General features: G+C 53.2%; 12 protein-coding genes across 12 annotated transcripts; 5 read left to right on the plus strand and 7 right to left on the minus strand.

Annotated features, from left to right (window-relative positions):
* Positions 1 to 2,170: 2,170 nt before the first annotated feature.
* BP01DRAFT_270066 (uncharacterized protein) lies at positions 2,171 to 3,136 on the minus strand (the record flags this gene model as incomplete). Its single annotated transcript, XM_025571382.1, has 1 exon — positions 2,171 to 3,136. A coding segment is annotated over one exon (966 nt), but the record flags the coding sequence as incomplete, so codon positions are not given.
* Positions 3,137 to 5,448: 2,312 nt separating this feature from the next.
* Positions 5,449 to 6,438, minus strand: BP01DRAFT_307816 (Mob1/phocein family protein; the record flags this gene model as incomplete). Its single annotated transcript, XM_025572314.1, has 3 exons — positions 5,449 to 5,956; positions 6,020 to 6,134; positions 6,201 to 6,438. The coding sequence occupies 3 exons, from the start codon at positions 6,436 to 6,438 to the stop codon at positions 5,449 to 5,451; spliced, it is 861 nt and encodes a 286-aa protein (XP_025426599.1).
* Positions 6,439 to 7,200: 762 nt separating this feature from the next.
* On the plus strand, positions 7,201 to 9,159 carry BP01DRAFT_419334 (Paf1-complex subunit LEO1). Its single transcript, XM_025579399.1, has 3 exons — positions 7,201 to 7,617; positions 7,678 to 7,861; positions 7,932 to 9,159. Exons 1-3 carry the CDS (start codon positions 7,427 to 7,429, stop codon positions 8,928 to 8,930), a joined length of 1,374 nt encoding a protein of 457 aa, XP_025426600.1. The 5' UTR covers positions 7,201 to 7,426; the 3' UTR covers positions 8,931 to 9,159.
* A 184-nt stretch (positions 9,160 to 9,343) lies between these two features.
* BP01DRAFT_419335 (Zn(II)2Cys6 transcription factor rglT) lies at positions 9,344 to 10,884 on the minus strand. Its single transcript, XM_025579400.1, has 2 exons — positions 10,682 to 10,884; positions 9,344 to 10,628 (listed from the first exon to the last, which is right to left on the minus strand). The coding sequence occupies exons 1-2, from the start codon at positions 10,797 to 10,799 to the stop codon at positions 9,520 to 9,522; spliced, it is 1,227 nt and encodes a 408-aa protein (XP_025426601.1). The 5' UTR covers positions 10,800 to 10,884; the 3' UTR covers positions 9,344 to 9,519.
* A 149-nt stretch (positions 10,885 to 11,033) lies between these two features.
* On the plus strand, positions 11,034 to 13,574 carry erb1 (ribosome biogenesis protein ERB1). Its single transcript, XM_025576070.1, has one exon. It carries the CDS (start codon positions 11,094 to 11,096, stop codon positions 13,440 to 13,442), a length of 2,349 nt encoding a protein of 782 aa, XP_025426602.1. The 5' UTR covers positions 11,034 to 11,093; the 3' UTR covers positions 13,443 to 13,574.
* Positions 13,575 to 13,935: 361 nt separating this feature from the next.
* BP01DRAFT_329600 (putative AAA family ATPase/60S ribosome export protein Rix7) lies at positions 13,936 to 16,407 on the minus strand. The gene is made up of 3 exons (XM_025572992.1): positions 16,293 to 16,407; positions 15,981 to 16,214; positions 13,936 to 15,924 (listed from the first exon to the last, which is right to left on the minus strand). Exons 1-3 carry the CDS (start codon positions 16,338 to 16,340, stop codon positions 13,987 to 13,989), a joined length of 2,220 nt encoding a protein of 739 aa, XP_025426603.1. The 5' UTR covers positions 16,341 to 16,407; the 3' UTR covers positions 13,936 to 13,986.
* A 231-nt stretch (positions 16,408 to 16,638) lies between these two features.
* Positions 16,639 to 17,594, plus strand: BP01DRAFT_361124 (ESCRT-III subunit protein VPS20). The gene is made up of 3 exons (XM_025576071.1): positions 16,639 to 16,734; positions 16,873 to 17,236; positions 17,305 to 17,594. Exons 1-3 carry the CDS (start codon positions 16,691 to 16,693, stop codon positions 17,533 to 17,535), a joined length of 639 nt encoding a protein of 212 aa, XP_025426604.1. The 5' UTR covers positions 16,639 to 16,690; the 3' UTR covers positions 17,536 to 17,594.
* Positions 17,595 to 17,606: 12 nt separating this feature from the next.
* Positions 17,607 to 18,923, minus strand: BP01DRAFT_329604 (PITH domain-containing protein). Its single transcript, XM_025572993.1, has 3 exons — positions 18,634 to 18,923; positions 18,454 to 18,565; positions 17,607 to 18,264 (listed from the first exon to the last, which is right to left on the minus strand). The coding sequence occupies exons 1-3, from the start codon at positions 18,776 to 18,778 to the stop codon at positions 17,853 to 17,855; spliced, it is 669 nt and encodes a 222-aa protein (XP_025426605.1). The 5' UTR covers positions 18,779 to 18,923; the 3' UTR covers positions 17,607 to 17,852.
* A 296-nt stretch (positions 18,924 to 19,219) lies between these two features.
* BP01DRAFT_361127 (putative ATP dependent RNA helicase) lies at positions 19,220 to 21,634 on the minus strand. Its single transcript, XM_025576072.1, has 3 exons — positions 21,166 to 21,634; positions 19,454 to 21,112; positions 19,220 to 19,398 (listed from the first exon to the last, which is right to left on the minus strand). The coding sequence occupies exons 1-3, from the start codon at positions 21,388 to 21,390 to the stop codon at positions 19,267 to 19,269; spliced, it is 2,016 nt and encodes a 671-aa protein (XP_025426606.1). The 5' UTR covers positions 21,391 to 21,634; the 3' UTR covers positions 19,220 to 19,266.
* A 162-nt stretch (positions 21,635 to 21,796) lies between these two features.
* BP01DRAFT_361128 (CUE domain-containing protein) lies at positions 21,797 to 23,612 on the plus strand. The gene is made up of 5 exons (XM_025576073.1): positions 21,797 to 21,961; positions 22,021 to 22,324; positions 22,387 to 22,611; positions 22,671 to 22,943; positions 22,996 to 23,612. Exons 1-5 carry the CDS (start codon positions 21,941 to 21,943, stop codon positions 23,370 to 23,372), a joined length of 1,200 nt encoding a protein of 399 aa, XP_025426607.1. The 5' UTR covers positions 21,797 to 21,940; the 3' UTR covers positions 23,373 to 23,612.
* A 169-nt stretch (positions 23,613 to 23,781) lies between these two features.
* On the minus strand, positions 23,782 to 24,420 carry BP01DRAFT_307823 (mitotic-spindle organizing protein 1; the record flags this gene model as incomplete). The annotated part of the gene is made up of 3 exons (XM_025572315.1): positions 23,782 to 23,859; positions 23,959 to 24,036; positions 24,337 to 24,420. 3 exons carry the CDS (start codon positions 24,418 to 24,420, stop codon positions 23,782 to 23,784), a joined length of 240 nt encoding a protein of 79 aa, XP_025426608.1.
* Positions 24,421 to 24,785: 365 nt separating this feature from the next.
* BP01DRAFT_207641 (GNAT family N-acetyltransferase) lies at positions 24,786 to 25,789 on the plus strand. The gene has a single exon (XM_025571065.1). It carries the CDS (start codon positions 25,011 to 25,013, stop codon positions 25,488 to 25,490), a length of 480 nt encoding a protein of 159 aa, XP_025426609.1. The 5' UTR covers positions 24,786 to 25,010; the 3' UTR covers positions 25,491 to 25,789.
* The last annotated feature ends 34 nt before the right edge of the window (positions 25,790 to 25,823 follow it).

The raw sequence follows: 25,823 nt of genomic DNA on the forward strand, positions 1-25,823 counted from the left end.
CAGTATGATGTTCGTATCTTCGTATCATCAACCGAGGACGGGTTCCCATCATGGGTGGGCTCAAATAAATCCTTTCGATCTTGAGCTGGGAACGAGGATCGGATCGAGCATGCAGAGCCCCACGTTCACAGCCACAGTCGGTTGACTCGGTTCTATTCTGTGGCTGTGGATCGCAATCTCCTCAGTGCAGTCAGTATACTGTGCTCCAGACCCTGTAGTACGCACGGGGAGTGCTCAGGGATGCCGTGCTATTATGCGGTGGCCTAAATTTGCTGCATCTCTATAGTAGCTGGCGTAACCCTGCGAGAACTCAGAAATTAGTCATTGTTTAATCGGATCAAGGAATTGCCCGCACCAACCTGTCCATCCATTGCTCAATTAGAAGAAGCTGAGAGCTGACCTCGACGAGATGAAGCCAATTTAAGACTTGCACTTATCAGATCTTGCTGCAGTAGTTGGTTACTCCGTACTGACTGACTGACTGACTGAGAGAATCGGTACTTCCCGAAAAGGCAATCAGTTCCGTACGGCAGGTCCTCGGCAGGAAGTCATGCGTCTGGCTGGCAAACCATTTTCATTGCTATTTACGGAGTACAAAACGCCATCCATCAATGCTTTACTACATCTTCAAGCATGCTATCTACTTACAAACGCATTTCCTCAATCACATTCCCCTCACAATTCCCCCAGTCACGCTCTGAACCTGTGACATAATCAGTGACTCCAGACCATACATAAAAGCACATCTAGAACCCTGCACAAGCGACAAGCATCACACAAACACCAAACATCACAGAACAATCATCAATCAAATCACATCAGCCGATGGTGATCATTACATTCTTGAGCTAAGCTCCAGCACTAACACCCTTTGTTTTTGCTTTTCCCACCTTTTTTCCGAATCATCCAGCCTCCATTCTTCACATTCCCCGCTCACACATTCAAGTCTCTACCTTTCTCTTTACCGCCCCAGCTAACATCTCTCCGAACAAGCTTCATCTTCTTTCTACCTAAAACAGGAAACAAGCGTTCAAATACCCCAGGGTTTTACAACCAAAGGATTCGGACTGTTCCAGTGATATCGGGTTTGAACAAAGTATTTTTTGAGGCCAAAGCACCAGGCTTTCTTGCCGCAAGAAGGAGTCATAAAACATGGCTCGATCGCCGGCGATCTGAACAAAGTAGTGGATCCGGCTAACGGGTCTCGGCGGCTGTCAGCAAGAGCGGCGGTCAAGCATTATCGGAGAATGCTGCAGCTTGGTAATGGACCTGCCGGTGGTGCGTGTTGATGATAAGAAGTGGTGTAGTCGTGAATGAGGAGGGTCGTTGGGGAACAGACTTGTAAGGACGACACCCCCATTGCGTCGCCTATGCTGACCATTCACAGTCAATTGACTGTCATGTCCTTTTTTTTTTTTTATGATGATTTGGCGCAATAGAAAGGTAACGATCGGAAAACAATGCACACTAAAATCGACATGAAGGAAGACGAGAAACAATAAAAGAAAAGTGGGGAGAAATAACGAAACGCAGAAAGAGAGAAAGAAACGAGTGCACCTGAGAAGAAAAGAAAACCCGAGCCAAGGAAAGATATCAAACTCTGACAAAACTAAGAGGGAAAATATCTTAAATAAATACCAGTAAGACCAGATGGATCTAGGGCCCTAGAAGAGATAGTTTGAGAGAGGCTAAGCCACAGTCATCAGTCATCTAGCAGGTATCTCCAGGTCATCAGTCTTCTCTGATTTCGCTAATCGATGGGGCTAGGAAGCAGGCCCGAAGCACCGGAGGCGTTGGCTTGAGACGGATCGACAACCAGCTGCCAGAGGTCGCCATTTTGCGGAGTATCAGGCAACTGGGTAAGATGCTCCTCTGGCTGTTGCTTCACTGAAACACCCATGTTCATCAGAAGCTTGTAAAAACGGCTGCGGTTCGTGGGACTGTCCAGCTCCGGATAGTCCAGGGTGAGATACGCTAGACGGCGCGCAAGCCACTCGATAGAGACATCAAATTGGTCGTTGTCCTCTTCTTCACTTGACACGAGTTGGTCTAGGCACTGGCTAGCAGCGCATGCTAGTAAGTGATGTGCCTGCTTCCGTCCGACCATGGCGGTAAGCTCCTGAAGCGCAAGTTCTTGGGGGTTGATGTGTATAACTCCGTCTGCCTCGTCAAACAGTCTCTGGAAACGCGCATCGGCGGAGGTTTCGGCTCTTTGGGTCCTGATATATCGCTGTCGAATTTCATGCGCAGTCCTCAAGCTAGGAGCGGGCCAGTCGATTCTACTCTCAGCATACATGGAGTCACAATAAGTGTATAGATCGTTGGTCCATGCATTAAGCTCCAGGTTGCGTGCAAGATCTTCCGGCACATAACCGTCGCGGATATAAAACCACGCTCTAGCGGAAGCACGCTGCAGCATCAGGCGACACTGCTGCTCGTAGAAGGCAGCTTGCTCCTTAAGATCTCCAATCCGCAGATAAGCAGGACCGAACAGCGGATCTGCGGCGTCCCTGATCCACTGACAAAAGAGGGCTGTCATGACCAGTTCCATCCCAGGATCATCGAACTTCTGGGATTTGCGAGAAGAACCACGATTGGGGCTCATGCTCAAGATACCCTGGCCTGGGAAAAACTTCTCTTGGACGAAGCACTCATTGAGGAGGTCCAGCAAGCCATGAATTGACACCTCGTATATGTTGCATCCATCCTCCCACACAAATTCAAGATCTTCGATGTGAGGAATCCAATCGAAATAACGAGCATACAGCGTCTTCTTCACATGATTATACCCGAGGATATAGCCTGCATGGCATTGGGATGCATCGCGTTTGATGATGGGTAGGATATTGAACACGACCTGAGGGTCATCCCCGACATTGAAGGGTGCAAGTACCTCGTGGTCGAAGAGCTCTTCATAGGAACGTATGGTGCATTCAGTCCCGTCGAAGATGTACATGCTGTTTCTCCTGGCATGCTCATCTCTGCCCCGCTCATTGCTGAGAAGATACAGGTGATAGTCTAGGATATTCCAGCCGGGACGAGACACGAGGCCGGGGACAACTCTCTCTTCGAGATCATCCAAGTCGATAGATTCATCAGAAGACACAGATCCTGTGTCATCACGATTGTTGCTTTCAACGAGCTCTGGGACGTCTGGAATAGTCTCTTCAGCCAGGTGAACTGGGTATCCTTCATCGTCTGGACTCAGAGGAGGCACCGGGGATACGGGAGGTGTGTCTTCAACGCCCCAGGGCTGTCTCTTGGCCATTTGCCAGTGCAGCATCGTGAAGATTGGGGATCTGGCCTCTCTAAGTCGAGAAAGCTTCGAGGTCATCGGCTCTTCCGCCATGGAATGCTGTCACAACTCGTCAGTACTAAGGACTTTGACAAACCGAAGGTAAACACAGTGGATAGCAGCCTATCGCATGTTTCAATGAACACAAAACTTACCGCTCTCACTCTCTCCATGACGTTGCAGAAGATCCGATGTTCTGAAGCGGACAAGAGGACAGAGAGGGAGGCTTGGATGCTTCTGAGGAATCACTGAACTCATCGGTGTGGATGGTCTGGCTGGTCTGCAGGGATCGACAAGAGTCAGAGACGTGATGAAAGGAAAAAGGTGAGAGAGGAACTCGATGGATGAGAAGGTGAAGAAGTCAAGAAAGTGAGAATTTATCAGGCTTGACCAGGGGGAGAAGTGAGAGGATGTGGAGCTTTCATCAACATCTGTCCAGAAACATTCACATTCACTCACTTCTCCCACACAAATAAGGTGTTACGAGTAAGGCCCCAGCGGACCCTACACAAGTCCAGCTTCAGGACTTTTGAATGAACTCCAGAGTAAAAAGGGTCGTCTATCTAAATATCTAGCTCATGAAGAAACTCATCATCTCATCCTCCTATTCGTGGTCTACATCATAGAATCCTCGCCGAGAGACAACCCCCGCATAAGGTTGTGAGGTTATTCGGTTCATCACGATCCTCATCGCACTTAATTTCTCAACCATGCGGTTCCTGCAAAATGAGCCATGCGGGACCGGGGAAAAGCCGCATGGCCAACCGCACAACTGAAAGAAACACACGAACGACATCATAGGTCTTTTTGAGCAATAACACAGAAGATTGAAGAAGATTACTGTTGGTGGTGAATACAGAGCCAATACTACTCGCTCACTCACACACTCACTACTGATATAAAGCTGTGTTTGTATTGGTGCTGTGGTTTCCTGTACAGAACCTCCATGGCTAGGCTGCTGTGCGTTCGTCACTTCTACAACCTCAAGGAAATGTGATTGGATTGTTTTTGGAGTTAAGAGGGTTGTTCCCCCCTCTCCAAGTCGTCCTCCTTGTCTGCCCCTTCGAGAAGAAGAAGCCCATTCGTACTGTGCTGGATGCTACCAGAGAGATATCCCAAAGGCACAGGTCACCCCCTTTCATGAGGACAAGATGCCATTAAGGTCACGGCGTGTGTTGTCAATTTCTTCACTTGACTTAGTTGGCGAGGATCGGCCATTCCATGGCATCTACACTGCAAGTAAGAGAAAAGGTGAACCTGCTATATTGCCGTCGAAGGATGGGGGTGGGTGTTTCTTGTCGATATTTATCATCTGCTCGTACACTACAAACCTGGTAGATGGAGGAGAGGAGGAGAGATGTACTTGACTTTATTGCACGAGGAGGCTACCTAGTAATTCGAGCTCATGATTCCGCCACTAGGTCGTCTTCTACTACTACTACTACTACTACTACTACTACTACTACTACTACTACTACTACTACTACTACTACTACTACAACAACAACAACAACAACAACAACAACAACAACAACAACAACAACAACAACAACAACAACAACAACACCGGGCTGGCGACCTCGTAGGAGCTAACTCAAACAATATCGTCTGGTAAACTCAAGACTTGGGCTCTACGGCGGACTCAATCCTACAGGCCGAGCCATCCTCAACGGATCTTATGAGAATTCATCAAATGTGCCTCCATTATCAAAAGATTTCCGCATCGGTGGGATTAAACGCAATCCCACATCATGCTAAAGTAATTCCCCCACTGAAAGGTAAACCCATCCGATCGTGATGCAACTCTGTTAATCTAAGCTAAGATGATGACAACTGCGTAGCCAGACGATGCGACCAGAAGACAGGAGTGACAATATGCAAGAGTAACACTAAGAACAAACGTGCACACCGCATGCTAAATGCTTGACGCCAACTGTGTTGTGTGTATGTGTGTATGTGAGTGGGTGTGGGTGTGGTATCATAGACGCGTCCTGGCTGGCAACCCACGCGCAAGACACCCCGGACAGAGCGGCCAGCAGAACAAGACAATTTCAAGGCCGTGCTACAATGAGAGGTTGCGAGTTCTAACGCCAGGTCAGAAGACGAACGAAACGCGAAACAGGTCAAAGTAAACGAGAGGGGACCTCTCTAGCTCAGCTAGAGGCCTGCTGTTGTTGGCCCCAGTGACCCCCGGAGAGAGCCTCGGGGGGGATTCTCTGCTGCTTGATGAACAGGTCGATCAAGGGCTGCATGGGCTCCATCTCCTTGTCGGAGACCAGCTTGTAGTATTTCGCCACGGTGACGAAGTGGACGAAGCACATATTGAGAATGTCGTGTTTGTTGATGTGCCAGAACGGATTCAACCAGTGTGCGTGATAAAGATGAGCATAGCAGCGGAACATCTGCTTCATGATGCCTTGGCAATCCTTGTAGAATGTCTGAGGGAAGCCGCTGGATTTGCCGATCCATTCCTCTCCCGAGGTCGCGGTAGCACCTCCGACTTCGTTGATTGCAAATGTCTCCGGCATGCCCGTGACTTTCTCCGTGGGGAACATGACTGGGTCATGAATTTTGCTGACGATCCATTTCTCAACCCGATTAATGAATTTCGGGGCTGAGATCTTCGCTGCACGGCCATCGACGAGCCAGGTGTATGTCAACCTGTCCAATCGCACAATCATTAGAGATGAGATACGTTCGTCTACCACCTCGCGTTCTACTTACCGACCAGCGGACATGGTGGGGCAAGTGTTTTCATTGCAGATTGGGAGCCCCGTGAGGCTGTTGACCTCCTGAATGACCTGAAGCATACCGTGGAGCAGGCGATATTGTTCAACAACTAGTCGAACCGATTGTCAGAATCAGAATGTTGCAAGGAGAGAATCAATCTCGCTGGTCCGCTTACTCTGATGAGCCAGCCATTCGCCCAGCTCCACGTTCTTAGGGCAGGCGCACAGCGTCAGAAAATTGCCCTTTACATTCAAGGGCGCGTATTTCTCCTGGAAGAAGTACTTGGGAGCGTCGGGATCGTAGGCGGAAGAGGTATCGACCGAGAAGCTCGACGTAAGAGAAGGGGAGTTGGGCACATGGCCCGCTGGGGGGCCCTGCGGCGTCGGGGATGGAGCGGGACTTCCATTGTTCATCTTCGGGGCGTTGTTGTTCTTGTTGTTACCTCCTCTGCCAAAGCCTTGACGACTAAACATGATATCCAAAATCGCGGGTCAGTGTCAATTACTTTCAACCATCCGAGGGGGGAAATAATAAAAAAACAAGAAAAGAAAATGCGCAGAAGATGCAGATAAATAAGGAAGCGCATGGCGTGGCATATTGACCGTCCAGCCAGGGGGGGTGACCAGTTCGAGAATACCTCTGACCATGCTGCGGCAAAGGGAATTTCAGGGGAGAGAAGGTAACCGTGCGGGACACATTCTTAGGGGAAGAGGGGGAACCACATACACACTCTGGAAGAAAGTCGCCATGATGGGAAGCGGTGTAGACTCGACAGCACGAGGGGGGAAATGATGGTAATCGCAAGTGGTGAGCGACGAAGGAGGACTAGAATTGGGGTAGAAGAAAAGGAAAAGAAGAAGAAATGGACACGCAAGAGCAGCGATGGACAATGCAGCAGAAATTCAATCACGACTGGGAGAGACGGAGGAGGGAGAGAGAGTGATTGAGATGGGATGAGATGAGATGAGTTGAATTGAGTGGAGGGAGTCAAGACTGGATTGGGGGGGGAGGGGGGCGATTGTTTCAGGGCAGTTTAGTTCTAGTAACTTACTTGTATCGTAGTTAGTAGTGCCTGAGTCCCTCAATTCGGTCTGGCCCGTTCAGCTGCCGCCCTCCAGTCAAGAATCCGGATCATCCAGTTGTTCCGGCTTGACGGACTGAAATGAATGGCATCCAGCATCATCATCTCCGATCATTGAAATTGAATTAACCACGAACGGCCCCGGCTTTATTCTCCGGTCCAAAAAAACTTTCCAGCTTTTACTGGAGTACTTTCGTCTTCTACTACTCTGATAGGTACTCAATTGCAGAAACGCGCCTATACACAAGCTCTGCTTAGCAGCGATCCTCTTGCTTTCGGCCACTGGCTGCCGACACGAGAACTTGAATTAGCACATCGACATGTCCTCTTCCGACGAGGACATTGTCCGTCGCCCCGGACGAGGTGCAGGAGGCGCTCCTGGGAGCCCGTCGGGCAGCGAGCTCGGTTCCGATGCGGGCAATATGAACACTTACGACGACGCTGACCTTTTCGGCTCAGATGCCTCAGATGGAGGCTTCGGTGATGGTGGTGGTGGTGATGATGACAATGAGTATGGGAAAAAGGCCGGCGCTGAACAAGATCAGGGGCATGAAAGCTAACCCGTCTCTAGCCAACAGCCTGAACGAACCCTCGACGACGAAGAGCTCGACTCGGGAGACGACGTGGATCGCTATGATCGCGCCGGAGAGCGCATGGACTACGAAGATGGGGGCGAAGAACAATTTCAGGAAACGGTGAACATCATGGATTTGACGCTGAGCCGCGCCCCGGAACCCTTGTCCTCCAATGGCGAGGTATGTCAGACACTCCAACAACTGTATTGCACGGACCTTATACTCACACCCCGCCCCTTTTACTCCTTAGATCTACACCATGCCCGTCCCTGCTTTTCTGTCGGTGGAGACCGAGGAGTTCAACCCGGAAACATACGTTGCGCCTCCCTTCGCGACCGCCGCTACTTCGCTTTGCTGGAGACACGATCCTCAGGACGAGTCTCTCCTCCAATCCAACGCTCGCATCATCCGCTGGGAGGATGGGTCGATGACTCTGCAGCTTGCCTCGGCGCCGAAAGAGCAATACCGGATCTCAACGAAGCCGCTTGCGCCGCTCAACAAAGCCGGTGAATACGATGTCAAGCTCGATTCGCACGTCTACCTGGGTGCCGCCGCGGAGGCTTCCTCCGTGTTCCGACTCACCTCCCACCTCACCCATGGCCTCACAGTGTACCCGACGACGATGGAGACGGACGATGCGGTGCAGCGCCTCCAGGAGTCGCTGGCCGCGGCCGCTCGCAGCGGCAAGAAAACGCTGGACGGCTCGGCGCCTGTCATTGAAGTCAAGGAGGATCCCGAGCTGGCCAAGCGGCAGGCCGAGATGGCCGAGCGGGAGAAGCTCAAGGCGGCGCGTCGGCGCCAACAGCTGGCTGACCGGGAGCTTGACCGTGGTCGTCGGGCTGGATTCGGCCACCGCACTGGAGGCGGCGGGCTCACCGTGGGCGGCTTGGAAGACGATGATGGTCTGATGACGACCCGGCCTCGCGCCAAGAAAGCGCGGAAGCCTAATCGCCGCGGCGAAATCTACACCGATGACGAGGAGGACTATGACCGCCGTGGACGCACCCGCGAGGACGAGTACGACGAAGACGATGGCTTCCTGGTCGGCAGTGACGAGGAGCCCGAGATCGTGGACGATGACGACGATGAAGACATCCTCGAAGACGAGGACATGGATGCCGAGGGTGACGACGATGATGCTCCGCCCGCCAGACCCCGCCACAAACGCCCTTCGCCTGATGCCAGTGCCAATACTCCCCCGACGCGGAAGAAGAATCGGTATATCGTGGATGATGACGACGAGGAGTAATGGCTCCAGTTCCCTCAGCGTCCTCATGATGTCATCTTTTTTTTCTTCTCAGATTTTGCATCCATCAACTCTGCTTGCATATGCTAATGACTTGTAACTATTATATCATATCTCTGGATACTTCATCGGCGTACGACTGGTCATATTTGCCTGGGTTTCCTTCTTCTTCTCCTTCTTCCTCTTGATTTTAACTCAACATGACAAATCCATAAAAGAAGAAATGTGCTTGCATCATATACCGTGTTTCTTTTTGCATTTGCAGACGTATAGGGACATTCGCCTGCTGGCGTGGATGGCTGAGTCTAAAATGAATGAATAGGCACTACTAGTAATTTTTAGTATAGTCGCGGCAAATGGGCTGTGATTTGGACAGAAGTGGCCGGATAATGCGGCAAGTCAGGTAATCATTATTTTGGTACTAATATATATGGTGCAGTCCTTTGTACATATATTCGGCCGCATGAATAACACATTGGTATCGGGAGAACAGATCTACGCTTGAATATCATGCACACAGGACGGTAGTGGTGGAGCAAGACCAAGCAAGCCACACGCTACCTCCGAAAGCGAAAAAACCAAACAGCAGAAGTTACATCATGCTACTCGTCACAGGCACCGTTCCTTGCGGGTAATCACACGGCTCAAAGCGGAACTTAGCGATGACCTCTCTCGCGCTCCGGATGACCCTCAGGCAAAGCGCTTCGCTTTCATCCTTCTCGCAGGTTGGTACAGGTAGAACCCGTTCGTCCGGAGGCAATGGTGATGACTGGTGCCATCTCCGCTGACGTGCTTCCATCTCCTCGATAAGAGCAAGAAGACTGGGTGTTTCCGTGACTTGAGGGCTACCGGCAGGGTCATAAGGTCCACCAACGACTGCGCCGCGTACAGTTTGCCGGAGCCAGTCTTTCCAACCGGCTGCCGGATTGGGAGATTGCTCGATCGTCGCGGCATACGCAGAAGACGTCGACTGCTTACCCAGGTCGACCGGGTTAGCCTTGTAAACACGAAGCCAGGAGTCGGCGATGACAGCCAGCAGGGTCCCGGTACACATGACGTTCTGCATCCCCGTGCCGAAGCGTCTCGGGCATATTCGACAGCGGATGACCTCCCGCGAAGTCCGCGCCGCGATGTATAATGAGCAAAATGTATGTTGCGAGATCGGAAACGGAGCGAGGGAGGATAAATGACTGAGGCAGAGGTAGAGACGCGATAGACATGAACATTGTTGGTCGGATGAATCCGTGGGATCGGGAGAGGGGTAAGACAGGTCCGGCGGAAGCGGTGTCAAACTAGCGGTCGCCGCAGAGACGCTGGAGAAGTCAGGCCAGGGAGTGGTTGTCGTAGGTACGCAGTTTAAAGGCGTTGCGAGATCCATACGACTCGGAGGGCTCTGGGTGTCGTCTGACAAGGGAGCAGGAGGGGTCGTCTGTGGGGTATAGACTCCAATCCCCGGCTGCAAAACGTCCCCAGAGGGAACCCCAGCCCCCACGGGGTCTATTGGGAGGAGGTGACTGAGATCCGCCTCTGTGGCCCATAACCTATTCTCGAGACCAAGCACTGAGGGGTCCTCTTCCTCCCGTAAGCGCTTCTTCGGCGGCCGTCCCATTTGTTTCTGTTCCGAATAGTGGCAGACGAGATCCTGTTTGAGACATCGCGTGCAACCTGTCTGTTCCCCGGAGCATTTCAGCTTGCGTTTCCCTATGTTTGTCAGCCTACAGATGATGAGCCTGGATCTCGTGCGTCAGGCATACTGCACTCATCACACGCAGCATGTCTTTTCACCGGCCGCGCCACAGTCTCATTGAAGGTGCTGTCCGAAAGCGTAAGCGGCGGCTGGAACCACTCGGGCTGAGGCTCGAACTGCGTCATAATAAGCTCATGAATCGATTCAGGGCTTTTCTTATCCAGCAGCAAGCAAGCACTAATTAAGCTGCGCCGTAGCTGTGAGCGCTCGTCCACCGATGTAATAATTATTATCGATAGCCTTGCGGAGTATGTCGAGCGGCGGAACGATAAGAGCGGGCGGTATGTCACGTGGGCGGTGGAAGAGCGCAAATCTTCCCGACGCAGGAAAAAAAAAAGTTGCAAGGAAATCAATTCGGTCTCCCAGCGGTTGTCGATTGTTAAGCACCGGACGCATTTTGGAAGCGTTCCACCGTCATCATGGTTGCTTCAGCAGGATCGAAGAAGCGCAAGGCTGTTACCCGAGATGTTGAGGAGGAAGCTGGCGCATTCTCCGGTGACGAATTGGCTGGAGACTTAAACGGCGCGCTTTCGGACAGCGCCAATGATCTGTCTAGCGATGAAGACGACTCTGAAGTCGAATTAGTGGACGAGTTCAGCAGCGATGAAGACGATGATGAGGAGGACGAGCTTGATAGCGACGAGATTCCCTCGGACGGCGAAGATGCCGTGCAGAAGAAGTCCGACAAATTGACTACAGCCCCCTCGGACGACGAAAGCTCGAGTGACGAGGCGGAGGTAAATTTCCGCATTGAAAAGGATGCCAATGGCAATGACCGCTATGTCTACGATGAAATTAACCCGGATGACAACTCGGATTACTCTGACGTCGGCGAAAACTCGAATACAATCGGCAATATCCCGTTGTCCTTCTACAACCAGTACCCCCACATCGGTTACGATATCAATGGAAAGAAGATCATGCGTCCCGCTACAGGTGAGGCTCTGGATGCACTTCTCGATAGCATCGAGATCCCGAAGGGCTTCACAGGTCTTACCGATCCTTCCACTGGAAAGCCTCTGGAGCTCAGCCAGGACGAGCTGGAGTTGTTGCGCAAGGTGCAGATGAACGAGATTCCTGAGGACGGATACAATCCTTACGAGCCATTGATGGAATGGTTCACCACGGAGAAGGAGGTCATGCCCTTGAGCGCTGCTCCTGAGCCTAAGCGCCGCTTCCTACCGTCTAAGCATGAGGCCAAACGCGTCATGAAGATCGTCAAGGCCATCCGAGAAGGTCGTATCCTCCCTTACAAGCCCCCAGCGGAGCAAGACGAGGAGGACAAGGACATCATCAAATATGATCTGTGGGCGGACGAGGAGGAGCGACCCGATCACATCATGCACGTCCCCGCCCCCAAGCTTCCACCTCCCGGCTATGAAGAGAGTTATCACCCCCCTCCCGAATATCTCCCTGACAACAAGGAGCGCAAGACCTGGGAGCAAATGGACCCCGAGGACCGGGAGCGCGAGTACCTGCCCACCGACTTCGGCTCTCTGCGCAAGGTCCCTGGTTATGGCGAGTTTGTCAAGGAGAAGTTCGAGCGTTGCTTGGACCTTTACTTGGCCCCCAGAGTTCGTCGCAGCAAGCTCAACATCGATCCCGAGAGCCTGCTGCCCAAGCTTCCCAGCCCCGAGGAGCTCAAACCTTTCCCCTCTATGTGTGCCACCGTTTTCCGAGGACACAAGGGCCGTGTTCGCTCCCTTTCGGTCGATCCTACTGGCGTTTGGTTGGCAACTGCTGGCGATGATGGAACTGTTCGTGTCTGGGAGCTGCTCACCGGTCGTCAGCTGTGGAGCGTTCAGCTGAGCGAAGAGGAAGCCGTCAACGTCGTCCGCTGGAGACCCGGCAAGGACGCTGTGGTTCTGGCCGCCGCCGCGGGTGACGACCTTTACCTCATGGTGCCCTCCATTCTCGATCCCGAGCTAGAGAAGGCCAGTCTGGAGCTCCTTGACGCTGGATGGGGATTCGCCGCCTCGAAGCCCGCTCCCAGCGCCGCGGAGGAAGGCAAGCGGGCACCTCCCCAGTGGATCCGCCCTTCGTCGACTCTTGCCGACTCCGGCGTCTGCGCGGTCATTCCCCTCCGCTACGTGGCCAAGTCTATCTCCTGGCACCGCCGCGGAGACTATTTTGTTACCGTCTGCCCTGGCTCCTCTACTCCTGCTTCGATGGCTGTGGCTATCCACACGGTCTCGAAGCATCTGACGCAGTACCCCTTCAGCCGGCGCATCAAGGGCGGTGGTCCCCCGCAGACCGCCCACTTCCACCCCTCGAAGCCGATCCTCTTCGTCGCCAACCAGCGCACTGTTCGCGGATACGACCTCTCCCGCCAACTCCTCGTCAAGATCGTCCAACCCGGTGCCCGCTGGATCTCCTCCTTCGACATCCACCCGACCTCCTCCACCGCCTCCGGCGGCGACAACCTCATTGTTGGTTCCTACGACCGTCGCCTCCTGTGGCACGATCTCGAGCTCTCGCAGCGGCCGTACAAGACCCTGCGGTACCACCGCAAGGCCATCCGCGCCGTCAAGTTCCACCCCAGCGGCCGCTACCCCTTGTTCGCCGACGCCAGCGACGACGGCTCCCTCCAGATCTTCCACGGCAGCGTCACGGGCGACATGCTCAGCAACGCCAGCATCGTCCCGCTCAAGGTCCTCAAGGGCCACAAGATCACAGGCGAGCTGGGCGTGCTGGACATCGACTGGCACCCCCGCGAAGCCTGGTGTGTCAGTGCCGGTGCCGACGGCACGTGCCGTTTATGGATGTGAAAATTCCCTCAAGCGCATACTGTCTTGGGATATTCTTCGTCTACTGTTTGTTCCCATCATATCTACATGAGAGGCGTTCTCGGTGTGTGTATATACAATCATTCTTCCTTCGATATCCATTCAAAAGTTATCTTCCATCTGTTGTTTCCGTTGGCTGTAATGTAGACTTGCCCTAGAACTTTTGACCTGCGTCTACTCAGCTCAGAAGCCTGCTCCGCTCATCACTACCTTCACAAAACACCGCCGATTGCATGACCTATCATGCAAGGTGCCAGTGCGCATGCTAGACTTGCCTACTGTATAGGTAGTCCTAGCGAGTCTTCTGATCTTCTTGATAGGCTGTGTCAATAGACTCCACCACATACCTGTCAACCTGAGGACCGTTTTTCCACATCGCACAGCAAGCATACACTCAAACCTCTCGGGATTATAGTAGTATCAAAAACCGTACCAACAATCTTCGATTCCCCAAAAAAGGAAGAATTCATACACTCTCTCTATGAATCTATGTACAAGACACCACCCCAGCCAACCGAACAAAAAACTAAACCACGCCACCACTCCAATCTCTCCGCAAGCGCTCATACTTCTTCAAATCCGTAACACTAGGTCTAATGAAAGCCTTAGCAGCGACAAAGTCCTCGAACTTGATGGTATCGCGGCGCTTGATGGCCGAGTAACCGGCGCGGCGCAGCAAGCTGCCGAGATCGGCACCGCTGAAACCCTCGCACTCCTCGGCGAGGCGGCGAAGATTCTCATCGAACTCGATGGGGAGCTTGCGGACGAGGGTCTGGAGGATATCGGCGCGCTCGAGGGGACTGGGGAGGTTGACGAACAACAAGGTCTCGAGGCGGCCGGGACGCAGCATGGCGGGGTCGATGATGTCAGGGCGGTTGGTGGCGGCGATCACGTAGATGCCCTGGCGGCTGGAGCCGAGGCCGTCGAGCTCGGTGAGGAGGGTGTTGACGACGCGGGCGGAGGCCTCGGAGAGGGTGTCGTCGCGGCGGGGGACGAGGGCGTCGAGCTCGTCGAAGAAGATGACGCAGGGGACGGAGGAGCGGGCGCGCACGAACACCTGGCGCACGGCGCGCTCGGACTCACCCACGAATTTATTGAGCAGTTCGGGCCCCTTGACGCTGATGAAGTTGGCGCGACTCTCGTTGGCGACCGCCTTGGCCAGCAGGGTTTTACCGCAACCGGGGGGGCCCCAGAGGAGGACGCCCGTGGGCGCGGTGATGCCGACGTTGGCATAGATCTCCGGGTGGCGGATCGGGTCGACGATCGCGGTGGACAGCTCGTCGCGGATGCCGCCCAGCGCGCCGATGTCTGCCCAGGTTGTGTCGGGGATCGTGGCGAAGCCCTCGCGCTTGGACGAGGGTTGGATTTTGGGGAGCGCGGTGAAGAAGTCGGCGTTGGAGACGAGGACGGTCTGCGTCTCGTCGCCGATCGGGGTGTCCTTGGCGTGCACGATCAGGCGCCGGATCTCCTTGACCTTGGGGCTGATCTCGTCGGTCACGCTGAGGTGGTCGATGTCCATCATTTTCTCGTCCTCGGGCCCGCTGTTGGATTTCAGGATCTCCAGGTAGCGTTTGATGGCCGCCGAGCCCGCCGTGGCGACCAGGTCGTTGAGGTCGGCGCCCACGAAGCCCGGCGTGCGTTTGGCGAGGAGCTTGAGGTCGAGGTCGTCCGCGAGGCGCATCTTGCGGGTCAGCGCGCGGAGGATCTGCTCGCGCACCGGCTCCGACGGCACCGTCATGTTAATCTCCTTGTCGAAGCGCCCGCCGCGGCGGAGAGCCGCGTCCAGGCTGTCGGGCCGGTTGGTGGCTGCCAGGACGATGACCGGCTTGCCGTCGGTCTTTTCGAGGGCGAGGTCGTCCATGCATGTAAGAAGCTGGGCTACGATGCGCTTCTCCATCTCTCGCTGGGCACTTTCGCGCTTCGGGGTGATGGCGTCGATTTCGTCGATGAAGATGAGGCAGGGGGCGATGCGCCGGGCCTCCTCGAAGTACTCGCGCAGCGCCTTCTCGGATTCACCGGACATGCCGGAGATGACTGACGGGGCGGAAATGGAGATGAAGGGAACGCCCAGTTCCGCGGCGAACGCATTGGCGATCATGGTCTTACCGCATCCCGGCGGACCGTGGAGCAGGACGCCACGCGGCGGTTGCACGTTGGATGACATGTAGACCTGCGGGCGAGTCATCGGGAGAATGACAAGGTCTCCCAGCTGCTCGACCACATCGTCTAGACCACCCAAGTCTGCAAGGCTGACGTGCGTAGGCGGGGATCGATCGACAGCGGAGTCGCCCTTGCGGCGCTTGGACGAGTGCGATTCGCCGCCATGGTGTCGTTTTTTCGTCGAGGATTTCGGAGCGGGCGTGGCCGTGTCTGTAGGATTCGTCTCGCTTTGCTTCTGGGGATTGGTTGCGCCGTTCGTGTTCCACATGCCGACGAGGCTTTTGTTAAGGCTGTTGTTGGGTTCCTACAGCTGTCAGTGCTTGCGTGGCTAGCAGTAGGTCTCTGCGCAGGTGGGCTCACCGGCACCGCAGGCTCCTCCAGTCCTTCAAAGTCACCCTCCACCGAGTCCTCCTCCTCTTCATCATCTTTCATCACCTGCACCACGCGCTCAATGCTATCCTCCAGTATTCTCTTGGGTTTGCGGTTCAGGCTCGAATTCGACCGCTTGATGGTGTCGTATATCGTGGAGACAGACAGCCGCACCGATCCGTTCTCTGCCTGCTCGTCAACGATTTTGCGCACAATCTGATAGACCTGTAAAATGACCATGCGGAGATTAGCGAATGGTACATACATCGCTGTTGCGGGATGGAAAAATGGAAGTCCACTCACATCCTTATCCAGGCCTTGTCTAAGGCTGGGCCTGCCCCCGCGACCCATGGCGTATCAGTAGAAAAAGCCCTTGAGCGTATGAATTAACCACAAGGCGAGCCAATGTGCGAGATCAGCGATCTGATAACCCATGAATTGCTGGGGATCTTCTACAATTTTAGACGGCCGGAGAATCAATTGACCGGCGGAGAAAACGGTGAGTTTAGTTACCGGAAAGTAATCGCATTACAGATCTTACATGAGCCTGATTGGGGGAGGTCTTTCACCGCCCGCAGCATCGACCGTACTGGAACCAGATACGCAGCGGACGTCATCTGTTATCGGCGCTTGACCCCATGGCCTGCATCTCGAAGCCGGACTCTCGACACTCTTTACAACAACGACACCATGCGCTGACAATGGGAAACGCTAACAGCTCCCATAAGATCTCTGCTCAGGATCGGTAAGAGTTTTCCCCTCGGTTTCGCTGAAATCCTCATTGCGATGCCTGCTAGTCGGGAACTCCACTGCGGCTGAAGCTCCCTCCCCCTCCCCTGGTCCCGATAGATAAGCTAAACGGACGGGTGCATGTGCCCTACAGCGCGATCCTCGACCTCAAGAATCAACGCGACAAGCTCCGCCAATACCAGAAGCGGATCACCGTGCTGACGGACCGGGAGACCGCCATCGCCAAGGAATGTCTGGCGCGGAACGATCGCAAGCGCGCCTTGCTCGCCCTGCGCCGCAAGAAATACCAGGAGTCGCTACTCGACAAGACGGACAAGCAGCTGGAACAGCTGGAACAACTTACGGGGCAGATTGAGTTTGCGCTCGTTCAGAAAGATGTACTCTTTGGGCTGCAGCAGGGGACCCAGGTTCTGCAGACCATCAACAAGGAAATGGGCGGAATTGAGGGGGTGGAGAAGCTGATGGGTGAGACGGAGGAGGCACGAGCATATCAGGAGGTAAGCTTGACGGCGATATCCATGGAGGGATTTTATGTGATATGGGTATGCTAAGCTGGCGGTTGCAGGAAATCAGTCAAATGCTCGCAGGTCGTCTATCCAGGGAGGACGAGGACGAGGTCGAGGAGGAATTGGAAGAATTGCAACGTCAAGCGCAGGGTCCAGTTGTCATGCCCAATGCTCCCGTCTCATCGCTTCCAGAGGTTGGGGAGGAGGAGGCGGCAGGAGAAGCGCAATCCGAGGCGTCGACTGGAGGAAGGAAGGCCAGGGCCGAAGAGCGGACCGCTGTCCTGGCTTGAGATTACTTAGCCACCAATTGTTATTCCGCATAGCATTTCTGGAGTTATAGGTTCTGTCATGTTCTCATAGTATTTCATCATATCGTTAGATAGCTCAACATGGTCAATGTTACAACATACATACATAGCTGAACTCCGACTGGCACTCGGTACGTGGATAAAGTCCAGCTCTATCACCAGAAACAGCATATTCCACGGTCAGCCTACACCACCCAACACACAGGCGGACTAGAACGACAAGGGCATCTGCGTTAAAGGTTCAAGTCGAGTCATTTGTACCACAACGATGCAAATAAAGAAAGCAGTCTCCCTATGCCTCACTGGATTCTACTGCCCACACCGTTGACACCCTGGATAGCCACATGATCATTCGGGTTGGCTGCTGCCTCGTAGAGGAAGTTGACGGGCTCGCGGTTCAGCGCCATAAACGTTCCCTTGAATCCGATATAGCCCACCTTGGTCACGTCTTCCTCGCCCTCACTCCAGTTATCTTCAAAGAACAGGGTGATGGAGGTTGTGGTGTTCCAATGCGCGCGGTTTAAGGGTATCTCGAAGACGTCCGCTCCGGCAACCGGCTGGGGGATCTCGAGCTTCTGGGTGGGCGACAATTCGGACGCGGTAGAGAAGTCTAAATCGTCGCGGTTCTTGAATAGTTTCAACGTCTTGGGAGCGGAGGAAGTTGGCGCGGTGTAGATAAGGAGCGAGTGAACCTTGACTTGACCGGTGAAGCTTTTATAGCGCAAAGCAATTATTAGTCGTTTGTTGCAAAGTGGTGGCAGAGTGATGGCAATAGCAATAGTAGTAGAGTGACGGAGTGGTCTTCATTCTTTGCGACACCGAGCGGGAGGGGCATTGGCGGGGTAGCAACAAGCAAGACAATCCTCTCAATCCCAAAACACCTCAAAGGGTAGAACTCACGGAATGTACATCAGGAGCTGCTCGTCAGCATCACTCTCCAGCTCCGGCTCGTCGTTCAGCCTCTCCGCCCATGTTTTTTTGACGATCGCCGCGCCGGACTTGGGAGTAGCCTCTGCAATGTTGATCAACATTCATCTGCGGAAAACGATCGTTCAGCTAAAGTGCAGATGCTGTACGCACCGTTGAGAGTTGTAATAGAGTCGAATTGAACTTGCGTGTATAGAAGCGATTGGATGGCCGGGGTTATATCATTGGAGTGGTCGTGACCGTCTTCGTCATGGCAATGCCCGCCGTGGCCGTGATCATGATGATGATGGCCCGACATCTCGCGATGCGATATCTGAGTTTCCTGACGATCGCCGGTAGAGATGAAAGCTTGAATTGAGTTTGACTGATGATGACTGATGAGCTAGGTAGAGTGCGAAGCGACGGTTCGAGAACCCTTGCTGACAACTTTGGTTGAGTGTGGATGATAGCAAGAGTAGAAAGATGTACGAGATCATACTGTGAATGGTGGAATCTTCGGTTAAGTCATGCATTAACTCATTTGGACCCATCAGTGCATCCTGACCACAACCTGCACTATTCCAATCTCTCAAGGTCTCTGTGCTTAGCAGACGGTTATTCTTGAGTTTCTCTTAGTTGGTAGAACATTTCTACTCTAATTAGTCGAAGTAAATTTGAGAATCGTCTTCAGTAGGAACCATAAAAAAGTAATTGTATGCATTGGGATATCATCATAGAAACACAGACTACCAAGAGTCGTCTAGTATACAAGAATTCTTATTTCAGAGTGACTATGCCAGAAAGCAGTTAATGCACTTGGTAGTAGTTCGGTGCATACTCGAGCAAATAGCCCTTCTCAATCTTCGTTATATCTCGAATGTAAGTCTTTTCCCCAGTCTGCAGTATCTCATGGAATATAACCCATTCCGCTTTGCGATTCTACACGACCAGTTAGCATCAAAATCTCGAGTCATTGGCAAGGAATTTGACTCACAAACATCAGCGAGCTCGGATGAGCATGCAACGTCAACCCGCCGCTCACCGTCTTGAATGTGCCGTCGGGCTGCATCTTTGCAGCATGCGCAAAATACCCGGTTGTGAGACATCTCTGTATTTTCTCGGGAAGCTTACTGGAGTCCTCCTGTCTAGCACGGGCAGAAAGGGTCTCGTCAACCTGGATCCCGAAACGTTCCAGGTATCGCTTGAGCTGGGCACGTATGCTCACAGCTCGCTGCATAGACCGGAAGTTCAAAAGATTATCTCGGCACCACTTCGAGTCCTTCTTCCCCTTGGTAACAAAGGCTTGGTAGACATTGAGATATGTCAGATGATCGCCTTCTTCCACTGCAAACTTCCTCCGCATGCTCTCCGAGGTTTTGCGATCACCGTCGTGTTGAACCCAGACCGAGCCTTGTAGACTAACCATAGCAGCAATTGACAGTATTTCACTCAGACAGCCGAAGCTCGGCGCAGATAGTAGAACCCTCGCCATCATAGGGTCCACGGCTAACTCGGCCATCCGCATGCCCTGTGGCTTGGTGAGCTTGGCGTAGTCATCGACTGCGCCCAGGGAATACAGAAGCTCGAAAGCACGGATCACGAGTTCGGCCGGGGGAGGCGTCAAGAAATCAAAGCGGACAATATTGTCGATGCCAAGAGCTTTCAACTGCATTATTACCGGCGCCAGGTTAGATCGCTGGATCTCTGGGATGGTTGCATCTGGGAGGCTCTCATATGCTTGCTGCGTGTAGAGACGGAAACATTTACCCGGCTTCGTGCGCCCAGCTCGACCGGCACGCTGGACTGCTGCAGCTTTGGATATCGGGACCGCAGTCAACGTTTCAATACCCGTAGTAGGATTGTAGGCTCTCAGTTTGGCGAAACCACAATCAACCACATAAACTATACCATTGATGGTCACAGACGCTTCGGCGATGTTGGTGGACACAATAACCTTACGAGTGTTTTCGGGAGCTGGCTCGAAAACGTACATCTGCTGGTCTGTTGTCAGACCGGCATAGAGCGGGAGTGGGAGCAAAGATTGCGCCTTGGGATGAAGGCTGGCAGCGCGTTCCGAGATCAGCTGTATGGCTGCATCAATCTCCTCCCGGCCGGTCAAGAACACAAGGATATCACCCTCTGCTTCCTGAAGGTGTATATCGAAGACGGTTTTAACGGCTCGCTCCACGTAGTCCTCTGCAGGCGACTCAAGAAAGAGCATGTCCACCGGATACATGCGACCCTCTAGACTGATGATCCTGCCGACCTTCCCACCCATCTCGCCAGATTCCGCCTCACTGTCGAATTCGTCTCCCGCAAAGAAGCGCAGGAATTCTTCAGCCTGCAAAGTTGCACTGCTGACGACAATCCTCAGCTCGGGACGTTTCTTCATGATCTTCTTCAAGATGCCCAATAGAATGTCAGTGCTTAGAGACCGCTCATGGGCCTCATCGACCATGATGACTGAATACCGCGACAGCAGAGGATCTACCAGTGCCTCCCTAAGCAGCATTCCATCTGTTAGGAACTTGATCTTGGTGGACGCAGACGTCAGGTCCTCAAAGCGGATTGAGTAGCCCACCTCCTCGCCTAGCTTGCATCGCATTTCTTCGGCTACTCTAGCGGCAACTGTGGTGGCAGCCACACGACGGGGCTGTGGAATGTCAGCTTTGCTGGTCAGCAGAAACAGGGCGGGAGTGACGCTACCTGCGTGATAGCAATCGCTTTCCCATCTGCACACCATCCTGTTTGCTCAAGGTACTGGGGCAACTGGGTTGTCTTTCCGCTCCCAGTCTGTCCAACGACGATGGTGACTGGATAGGTTTCGACTAGATAGAGTAAACTCTGTTTATGTCTTGCAATAGGGAGCAGTGCAGCAGGCTTGTACAAAGAAGGGATAAATGAGGAAGCGAGTTCAAGATCAGAAGCCATGTTGAAAATTGCCCCCGGCATCAGTGATCAGCCTTAGTCCAACCTGACTGGCTGATAGTTCCAGTTTTCAACCACGATAAGATTTGAGGATGAATTGATGATCCAACTGAGACATATTGTATAAGGCACAACAAAACAAGCGATGCACGAAGTCTTTCACTGGTCCTAACCTTACCAGGCGCACACAAGATCGCCTGGATAGCAGGACAGACACCAAACCCGATCGATTGTATGCGAAAGAAAGATATCAGGTACAGTATCCAGTATGTATGGCTCAATCGGGGCCGAAAGTGCACAGGGAGATTATGTCAGCTCCGCATGCACAGCACGTGATGCAACGTCACCAGGGACCGTCGGAAAGGGGGAGGGGATGCCATCCAATTGAGGCTTACCTTCTGCCTGTTGGGCAAATTCCGCTTTTCACGCATTCAAATAAACCCCAGGGAACCACTCGCTCTATTTTAGTCTTGGGCTGTATGCCTACTGATCAAATCCTTCTACGCGTAAAATCCCCGCCCTTGTTCCTTAACATACTAGTGCACTGTTCACCATGACGGAGGAAGACAAGAATGTAGGTTCTAGATCCCGCTTCCCCTTTCAGTCAACACTATTAACATGGAGGCAACCCAGACGATCAACAGACTCTCTGCAGAGCCGGCCAGCCCGAAACCAGAGTCGCCGACCACGGCGCGTCCTCTAGACTTCGATGATGAAGCCCAAGAGACCGGCGTCCCCTCGACTTTCCCCTCAGCGACCCCGATTCAGCCGCGCGCTGCGGAAGCTGCCCCGCCAAAGCCACCCCGCCCCGTGAGTCCCCGACAGCAGGCGGAGAACACCCTCAAAGAAGCGTTCCCCTCGATCGATATTGGAGTAATCAGGGCAGTGCTAGTCGCAAGCAACTGGGATGTGGAACGGGCCTTCCATGCTCTACTGGGTCCGTACTGGCCAACAAACAGTGTTGGATTCCAAGCCACCTAACCGCTTTTCTGTTACCAGGCATGACCGATCCTAATGCTGCTGAACAAGACGTCCCTCCACCCAAACCTCCCCGTCCCTCAGCCGCACAGAGACAGCTCGAGCAAGATGAAATGTACGCCCGGCAGCTCGCCGAACACTACAACCGCCGCGCGGCACCGCAGCCTCAGTATGAGGACGATCGCGCGTACCAGCGGCAAAGGAGGAGTGAGGAGTCGGAAGAAAAGGAATACAGCTTCTTCGATGGTTCGTTGTGTTCATCCGAAGCAGGTTTCTGGCTGCTGACCCGTTTATGACTACTGCAGACGACTTGCCCATCATCCGCGAAAACATCCGCAAGGGCTTCCTGGAAACTCAATCAAAGGTGAACTCATGGGTGACGAATCTGAAGAAGAAGCTAGACGGAGAAGAGTCGGAGGACGATGGCCAAGCGGCTCACAACCAGCGCGAAGATCCCTTCGGCCGTCCGCGTCGGAGCGGCGACAAGGGCCGCCGTAGCGGAGACCGCGAGCGGTACGACGCTGACCACCGCGTCTTGAGCGACGACTTCTCGGCTCTCGAACTGAGGGATTCAGAAGGTAGAGAGTCGCAATGGCCCCGACAAAGAGTATCACTGACACGTCGCCGCAGCTCCCCCAGCGCGCCCTCCCCGTCCCCTAGCCAATCCCAACCTGTACAAGACCTCTTCGCCCTCGCCCGACCGACGCAAGGTAGCCTTCCAGGATGGGCCACCCACGGAGATTGACAATCTATATGATGCTTCCGAACCGGTCCGCCGCGCCTCGCCCGCGACCGGCAAGTCCAGCAAATGGCAACCCTTGTCCACCGTGGAACCCTCCCCTGTCGGTGAACACGATCCGTTCAGTTTGGGGGATAGTGAAGATGAGAAGGATACCCCCGCCAAGGCGAAAGAGACTACCACGGAGGGTTCTTCCAAGGTTGCGACTGTCGAGACAGTACCGGAAGGGGAGTCTAAGGATAGCACAACAGGTGCTGGAAAGTCATAAGAGTCAGATCTTAGGGTTATGCATCATATTCTGACTTAGTCCCGCGTCACAAGGGTTGTGATGTTGATATGTCCTACATCAAATCGTGTCTTTGTCCTTGTGGCTAGAAGCAATGATACCAGGCTGAATCGATTCTCTGTTCAATTCTTATGTTCCCAGCCCATGGCAAGCAAATCCAACTCACTCTCGGAGTAACCAAATACATCACCATCAAGACTTGGAATACGACGGCCAGGCCAGCGTGATCAGGATTCGATCTAGTGTATGTAAAATTGGAAGCACGAATAGAATCATCGACGGGTATCTTTAAGGAGAAAACAAAAACCCAACACAGACTCAAGCAAAGCATAAATCCACCCGACATCCTCCACCACCCATCACTTAGTCTACGACTCACTTGATCACTGACTCACTCATACTGCTGTGCCTGCTCAGCCAGCCCCCTCGAAGCAGCACCGGTTTCCTTCCGCAAGTCCTTGATCACAGCCTAGATGTAATTAGTCAGTCAGATTTACTGTACTCGCACCATTTGAACAGAACAGCGATTGATGACAAGACCCAAACAAGAATGTGTGAAAGAACTTACGGCCAAAGCCTCTGGATTCACCCCATTCTCAATCAGCGAGACACAGAGCGAGAGTTCTGTTCGGTCCAGATGGGTGTTCTATAAGGTGGCGGTCAATTAACATCACATCTCAACCCGTTCTCATAATCCCATGATGGGAGTAGAGTTCAACATGGACATGAATGCGCGCAGCAATAGAGCAAGGCAATGCCATTTTCCAGTACTGTATATCCACAAAAGAGACACAGCGTAATCGCAAATCATGACATGTACAACCTAGCCCAACCGACACAAGCTGCAAGTTCACCGGTGGTGGTGGTGGTGGTGGTGGTGGTGAAGGTAGTGCCAAGATTCCAGCCTGTCTGCCATAGATCAGAATGGAGGGGCTGCGCTGCTTACCAGCAAGGTAGAAATCTCGTGAAGAATGTCAATGACCTCGCGGGCTGCTTGGCGTTTGTCGTCGGCTTGGGAAGAAGGAGGCATGATTTTGATAATGGATGGATTATTTGTTTTGCTTTGCTTTGCTTCTCCGCGTTTTTATTTTGTGGTGGCTTGAAGGAGAGTCTATTGAGCAGAGAGGGTGAGGAAGACAGCGAGGTGAAACGCAACGGAGAATGTTTGGTCCCCTGTCTGTCAATTCCTATCGATCATGTACTGAAAAAGGAACCGTTGAGATCAAGCTGAGGCTGCGGAGGTCGCAGTTGTTGCTGCGCGGTGCGGTACGGTAAAGCTGGGTACTGTACGCTCTCTCAATGCGGGCAGTAAATTACACCATGCAGTCTCTCTCAATTCAGCGTCAACAAAATTCACTGTAAACATACATTTCAAGACTGTATGCTAAGCAAAGTGCTTCACGGACTTTGTCTCCCTTCTATTCTCCATTTTTTTTTTCCTTTTTTTCTTTCTTTCTTTCTTTTTCCTTTACTCTGCCCTTCAACCTCCTTGCCCTTTCCTGCATTGTCGACCTCCTGCGGCTTGCCCTGTCACTCCCGGGATCGTTTCAACTGCCCGAGCCCCAGCCCTGAATGTAGGCTCAGCTTTCTCTACTAACCTCCCTTCCCGGCCCTTCAAGAATGCGGACCGATTTGATCCTATCAGACATCCACTCCTTGAACAGGACCCAAGCCCTTGACATTCTTGCCCAGATCGCACGTGTCGAGAAAAAAAGTTTCCCTGCCAATGAGGTCATGAGCTTTGGGGAGGAGCTCTGGCGCAAGAAGCCCAACACGAGGGTGCTCTACACTGCGGCTTCAGGCGCAAACCCGCCGGTCGTTCTGGCCTATGCGGTTTACGTTCGCCAAAAAGGCGTTGCCCTGCTCCACAAAGTCTGTGTAGCAGAGAGTCACCGCCGGCAGGGCGTGGGGATTCAACTGATGCAGTACATTCGAACTCGTCTACAAAAAGAGGGTTGTCAATACATTCAGTTGTGGGTGGACCAAGACAGAGCGCCAGCTAGAGCTTTGTATGTCCGCAGTGGTTATGCAGAGCGAGAAGCCATCGCGGATTACTATGGACCAGGCCGCACGGGCATTAGGATGGTACTGAATTTGTAGTCGAGTTGGCCCTTGGGGTTCTGGACTGCTTGCTTACTGCCCCTCGATAAGGTTGTCTGACCACGACGGGACCAAAAGTTTACATGCGTCGATCTCTGTTCTTCAGGCTATCTGTCAAGATGGCGGGCATTTTACTCCGAGTCAGATTGTTGACGGTTCATCTGGTGGTTGGAAGGGGGAGGAAAACTCGCACCTTGGCTTTCCGACGCCATCCCTTGCAGGGGCAGGAAGACCTACATTTCACCGTGTGAGATTCATCGCGCGCCGCGAACCATCAATTCTCTGACCATTCCCATACTCAAGTGACGTCAAACATATCCAGGCATGGCTCTT

Source organism: Aspergillus saccharolyticus (assembly GCF_003184585.1).
Source record: "Aspergillus saccharolyticus JOP 1030-1 unplaced genomic scaffold BP01scaffold_64, whole genome shotgun sequence".
Taxonomy (NCBI): domain Eukaryota; kingdom Fungi; phylum Ascomycota; class Eurotiomycetes; order Eurotiales; family Aspergillaceae; genus Aspergillus; species Aspergillus saccharolyticus.

Bases quoted from the DNA above. Each gene is read 5' to 3' on its own strand.
- BP01DRAFT_419334 (XM_025579399.1), top strand. From the start codon at position 7,427: ATGTCCTCTTCCGACGAGGACATTGTCCGTCGCCCCGGACGAGGTGCA. The intron at 7,618-7,677 runs GTATGGGAAAAA...ACCCGTCTCTAG, and splicing joins GGTGGTGATGATGACAATGA to CCAACAGCCTGAACGAACCC. The intron at 7,862-7,931 runs GTATGTCAGACA...TTTACTCCTTAG, and splicing joins CCTTGTCCTCCAATGGCGAG to ATCTACACCATGCCCGTCCC.
- BP01DRAFT_419335 (XM_025579400.1), bottom strand. From the start codon at position 10,799: ATGACGCAGTTCGAGCCTCAGCCCGAGTGGTTCCAGCCGCCGCTTACG. The intron at 10,629-10,681 runs GTATGCCTGACG...TGACAAACATAG, and splicing joins TGCTGCGTGTGATGAGTGCA to GGAAACGCAAGCTGAAATGC.
- erb1 (XM_025576070.1), top strand. From the start codon at position 11,094: ATGGTTGCTTCAGCAGGATCGAAGAAGCGCAAGGCTGTTACCCGAGAT.
- BP01DRAFT_329600 (XM_025572992.1), bottom strand. From the start codon at position 16,340: ATGGGTCGCGGGGGCAGGCCCAGCCTTAGACAAGGCCTGGATAAGGAT. The intron at 16,215-16,292 runs GTGAGTGGACTT...GTCATTTTACAG, and splicing joins GACAAGGCCTGGATAAGGAT to GTCTATCAGATTGTGCGCAA. The intron at 15,925-15,980 runs GTGAGCCCACCT...TGACAGCTGTAG, and splicing joins TGGAGGAGCCTGCGGTGCCG to GAACCCAACAACAGCCTTAA.
- BP01DRAFT_361124 (XM_025576071.1), top strand. From the start codon at position 16,691: ATGGGAAACGCTAACAGCTCCCATAAGATCTCTGCTCAGGATCG. The intron at 16,735-16,872 runs GTAAGAGTTTTC...TGTGCCCTACAG, and splicing joins AAGATCTCTGCTCAGGATCG to CGCGATCCTCGACCTCAAGA. The intron at 17,237-17,304 runs GTAAGCTTGACG...TGGCGGTTGCAG, and splicing joins AGGCACGAGCATATCAGGAG to GAAATCAGTCAAATGCTCGC.
- BP01DRAFT_329604 (XM_025572993.1), bottom strand. From the start codon at position 18,778: ATGTCGGGCCATCATCATCATGATCACGGCCACGGCGGGCATTGCCAT. The intron at 18,566-18,633 runs GTGCGTACAGCA...TCAACATTGCAG, and splicing joins CTCTATTACAACTCTCAACG to AGGCTACTCCCAAGTCCGGC. The intron at 18,265-18,453 runs GTGAGTTCTACC...GCGCTATAAAAG, and splicing joins CAGCTCCTGATGTACATTCC to CTTCACCGGTCAAGTCAAGG.
- BP01DRAFT_361127 (XM_025576072.1), bottom strand. From the start codon at position 21,390: ATGGCTTCTGATCTTGAACTCGCTTCCTCATTTATCCCTTCTTTGTAC. The intron at 21,113-21,165 runs GTAGCGTCACTC...GACATTCCACAG, and splicing joins AAGCGATTGCTATCACGCAG to CCCCGTCGTGTGGCTGCCAC. The intron at 19,399-19,453 runs GTGAGTCAAATT...CTGGTCGTGTAG, and splicing joins ATCCGAGCTCGCTGATGTTT to AATCGCAAAGCGGAATGGGT.
- BP01DRAFT_361128 (XM_025576073.1), top strand. From the start codon at position 21,941: ATGACGGAGGAAGACAAGAAT. The intron at 22,612-22,670 runs GTTCGTTGTGTT...TGACTACTGCAG, and splicing joins GGAATACAGCTTCTTCGATG to ACGACTTGCCCATCATCCGC. The intron at 22,944-22,995 runs GTAGAGAGTCGC...ACGTCGCCGCAG, and splicing joins CGAACTGAGGGATTCAGAAG to CTCCCCCAGCGCGCCCTCCC.
- BP01DRAFT_207641 (XM_025571065.1), top strand. From the start codon at position 25,011: ATGCGGACCGATTTGATCCTATCAGACATCCACTCCTTGAACAGGACC.